This window comes from Trichechus manatus, unplaced genomic scaffold, assembly GCF_000243295.1.
Source record: "Trichechus manatus latirostris isolate Lorelei unplaced genomic scaffold, TriManLat1.0 scaffold00180, whole genome shotgun sequence".
In the NCBI taxonomy this organism is placed as follows: Eukaryota; Metazoa; Chordata; class Mammalia; order Sirenia; family Trichechidae; genus Trichechus; species Trichechus manatus.
The window spans coordinates 4,623,337-4,627,467 of NW_004444116.1; the positions used below are offsets into that span (position 1 = coordinate 4,623,337).

The window sequence follows — 4,131 nt, forward strand, 5'->3', positions numbered from 1 at the left end:
TTTACTGGAAAAAATAAACATCTGAGCTGGTCATTTGGTATCGTATATACAGAAACACTAAATAACTGTCAAAATTTTAATTGTGTGTGTGTGTATGTAAAGATGCAACCAGTGTATCTGAGGACAGTGCAAATATAAAAGAAAATATTTGAGGAGTTTTTATTTGTTTATAATATGATGATTATTTTCCCATCACTAATATCTTATGGGCCTAGATATAATTTAAACTATTAAACCTTTGTGATAATGGTATCAGATATAAAATAGAATATTACTTCTACTTTAGACAAACATTCCCTATACAGCCTAGATTTTATCTCAATTACCCTCTATAGCGTCTTCTTTAGTTATCACATTCTGTCTTACTTGAAGGTCATTTCTGTTCTTATTTAACTCCTCTTAATAAAGTATAAACTCACCAAAGGTTAAGACTGTATTTTATTTATTATTACTCTGTTTACCTGAAAAATTGACTGAACCATGCTCAAATAAGTTAACTGCCACAAAGTTATCCTTGATAGTAAAGACTGCATCCTTATCTCAAGCTAAAGTTCCTAAAAATATATTATTCAGGACATAAAGAGGACTACTTAATAAGAAGGATTGCCTCAATTCAAGTCAACCCATTACGAGAAGAACAAATTCAAGTCTACATCACATCTTTGCTATGTCCATAGCCTAATTTATTTATACTGCAGATGTTTCTTTATAGTTAACATAGATAAATAAAAACTGAGAATCATCCTTGATACTTAGCTTTCACAGCACACATCTAAGCTGACAGCAAACATTAAAAGTTATGTTTTTCCAGAATCTAACTACGTCTCTTAGCTCCACCACCATCACGCTGGAGAATCTATGTCTCTTAGCTCCACCACTATCATCCTGGTCTAAGCCACCATCAATTCTCATCTAAAGGACAATAAGGGAAAACTACCCAATTCTGAAGAGCCCTAGTGGCACAATGATTAAGCTCTTGGCTGCTAATTGAAAGGTCAACGGTTCAAACCTACCAGCTGCCCCATGGGAGTAAAGACCTGGCAATCTGCTCCCATAAGATTTCAGCCTAGGAAACATTATAGAGCAGTTCTACTCTGTCCTATAGGGTTACTATAAGTTGGCACACAGCAACCAATTTCATCCTTGCTCCCCTACTCTTTATTCTCAGCACAGCATTCATTGTGATTCTTTCAACACAGAAGTTATATCAAGTCAGTTCTTTGCTCAGACGCCCTAATGTCATCCTATATCACTCAGTGTAAATGCTAAATCAAAAAAATAATAATCCACAAGATGCCCCTGACACAGCCAGATCTCTGCCTTTATCTCCTGCCACTCTCTCCATTGCCCACTGAGTTCAAGGCACACTGACCATCTTGCTTTTCCTCACATGCACAAGCACACCCTACCCCAATGCTCTATCACTTGCTGCTCTTTCTGCATAGAATAAAATCAGATATTCAGATGTTAATATATCCTCAGATGCTTGCATGACTCACTCCCTCGTTTCCTTCAGAGTTATGCTCAAATGTTACCTTCTTGGAGAAGCCTTTGTTGATCCAACCAACAAAAGAGTGCCAACCTCAGCACACTGTTTCTTCTTTACCTTCCATACCATGAGTCACCTTCTGACAGAGATATGCATTTACTTATTCATCTCCCCATAATCCACCTCTCTAACTAAAACTTAATATACATATTAATTCCTCATGGTATACCTCACATATTTTTTTTTACTATCATATCCTGTATCATATCCTTGAGCATTTTCTACTCAAAGAATATTTTGAAAGAACGACTGAAGGAATAAATGACTAAATGAATAGTAATTGGATACATATGAATGAGGAACTTAATTACCAGTGGTACAAATTCTAAAAGGAAAATAAAATTCAAGAAATGAATTTTTCGTAGATGAGAAAACGAGTGTCATAAAAATAACATGCAATTTTTATTTGTTCTAGTGTTGCGACCACCCATCTTTAGGCAAACAGTTTCCTTCCAAAGATTCTCCTCAAAGCCAACATCACTTCCTTATTCCTAAGTGTGTATATCAGTGGATTCAGCAGTGGGGTGACAGTGGTGTGTATGACAGCCACAAACCGTTCCTGTATGACAGAGGTGGTGGACGTGGGGGGAATGTAGGTGAGGCCCACAGTTCCATAGAAGAGACAAACCACCATGAAATGGGAGGCACAAGTGGACAGAGCCTTGTGGAGTGCACTGCAGGACTGGTGCTTAAACAGAAGGAAGCCAATAATGTAAAAATAGGAGAGGAGTGTCAGGAAGCAAGCGGCCATGGTTAGGCTGCAAGTGACAATGAAAATGAGCCACTGATTGAGCCACTTGTCACCACAAGCCAATTCCAAGAGGGGCTTGACGTCGCAAAAGAAGTAGTTGAGTTTCTGAGAGTGGCAAAAGTTCAGGCGTGCAGTCATGACTGAATGCATCAGGGCATAAAAGAAGCTGGTGAGCCAGGCCACAAATGCCAGCAGAATGCACACCTGAGGGCTCATGATGACCATGTATCGGAGTGGGTAGCAGATGGCCACAAATCGGTCAAAGCCCATGATGGTCAGCAACATGGCCTCGGTGCAGCCCAGGAAGTGGAAGAAGTGTAGCTGGGTGATGCAGCCTAAGAAGGAGATGGCCTTGCGAGTGGAGAGGAGATTCGACATGAGCTTGGGCAGTGTCACTGAGGAATAGCAGATATCAAGACAAGAAAGATTTCCCAGGAAAAAATACATAGGAGAGTGGAGTCTTGGTTCTGAGATGACAATCACTAGTATGGCCCCATTTCCTAACAGATTTATCATGTATAGAATGAGGAATACCATGAAGATTACTGGCTGCAGCTCCTGAATACAGGTCAGTCCCAGCAAAAGAAACTCATTCGCTCTAGTGATGTTGTCCATTGCTTTGGGAAGGAAACATAACAGTGACAATTAGTAAATCAGTTTCAGTCTATTTTGCAGAGTTAAGTGAAGCAAGTTTATCTTCTAGGAGGGTATAAGAATGAGCTATGGTGGGCAAAGTGATTAGAAATACTGGAGTTGAATTCATTTGCAACATAATTAAGGACAGCGAATACATGATAAATTCTGAGTCAGTGTGATATCAGTGACACGTAGACGTAAAGAGACTCAGAATGCTTAGTTAAACCTAAAAAGCGGCTTATAAAGAATAAAGTCAGATATTCAGAGATGATATGTTAAAAAATTAGAAGAGTCAGACTCAACAGTAACCTCACCTACGGCATCAAAATTAATATATCTAATTAAAATCTGTCAAAGATGCATTTGTAAAATTTGAAAGCTTTTTTTAAATGGAGGTGATAGAAACGATTATTATTTCTAGGTACTAGTAGGAGCATGGCAGTAGCCGATATCCAAATCTCCCTCCACTTGACCTAAAAACAAAAAAGAAAGCTAAATAAATAAGGAGAATAAACTCCCCCACAACCTGCCTTCATTGAACCTAGAAGACATTAAAAAAATAAATAAGTAAAACTCACAAACTTCAAATAATGTGTAAGCAAGGGACTACAAATTAGCAGAATTGGCACGGGTAGTCACCACAGTACATCACAGCAGCAAGGTTGCTCGTGCAGGAAGGAAGAGCCCAAACTCTTGAGAAGTACTGGCAGCAAGATGATTTTGAAAACACTAGAAAATAACCAACCTTGGAAAAAGAGTGCCCCCTACTGAGTGTGATTTGCTATGGGAATATCAGGGAAGACCAAGGCAGGGTACAGGCTCTGAGGAAGTAGAGAGAAAAGCTTGTTGACTGCAAAGAGATTAAAGGTGTGGCAATGAAGTGGGGCCTTTGAGTGAAAAACCTGGCAAAACTACACTATCCCCCTGCCCATAGGAATCTCCTGCTAATAACTTGTCCCCCAAAATAAAACTTATTCAAATATGAACAATATATAGGAAAAAATTTTGCATCCACATGAAGGTACAATAAGAAAACAATAGAAAATCATAATTTCTCAACTGAAGAAATCTCACCCGAGAAGTGTAGTAAAGCATAAGAAAGCTACAGCATGATATTCCAAATTGCAGCTTTATCAGAATTTTTTAAATGAGCACAGACTATACAAATATGAAAAAGAGAAATACAAATTAAAAT

At 38.5% G+C, this 4,131-nt stretch overlaps 1 protein-coding gene across 1 annotated transcript; it reads right to left on the reverse strand.

Moving 5' to 3' along the window:
* Positions 1–1,982: 1,982 nt before the first annotated feature.
* Positions 1,983–3,195, reverse strand: LOC101344168 (olfactory receptor 12D3-like). The gene has a single exon (XM_004387132.2). The coding sequence runs from the start codon at positions 2,913–2,915 to the stop codon at positions 1,983–1,985; it is 933 nt and encodes a 310-aa protein (XP_004387189.1). The 5' UTR covers positions 2,916–3,195.
* Between the last annotated feature and the right edge of the window lie 936 nt (positions 3,196–4,131).

Excerpts from the sequence above, each read along its gene's own strand:
- LOC101344168 (XM_004387132.2), bottom strand. The coding sequence starts at position 2,915 with ATGGACAACATCACTAGAGCGAATGAGTTTCTTTTGCTGGGACTGACC.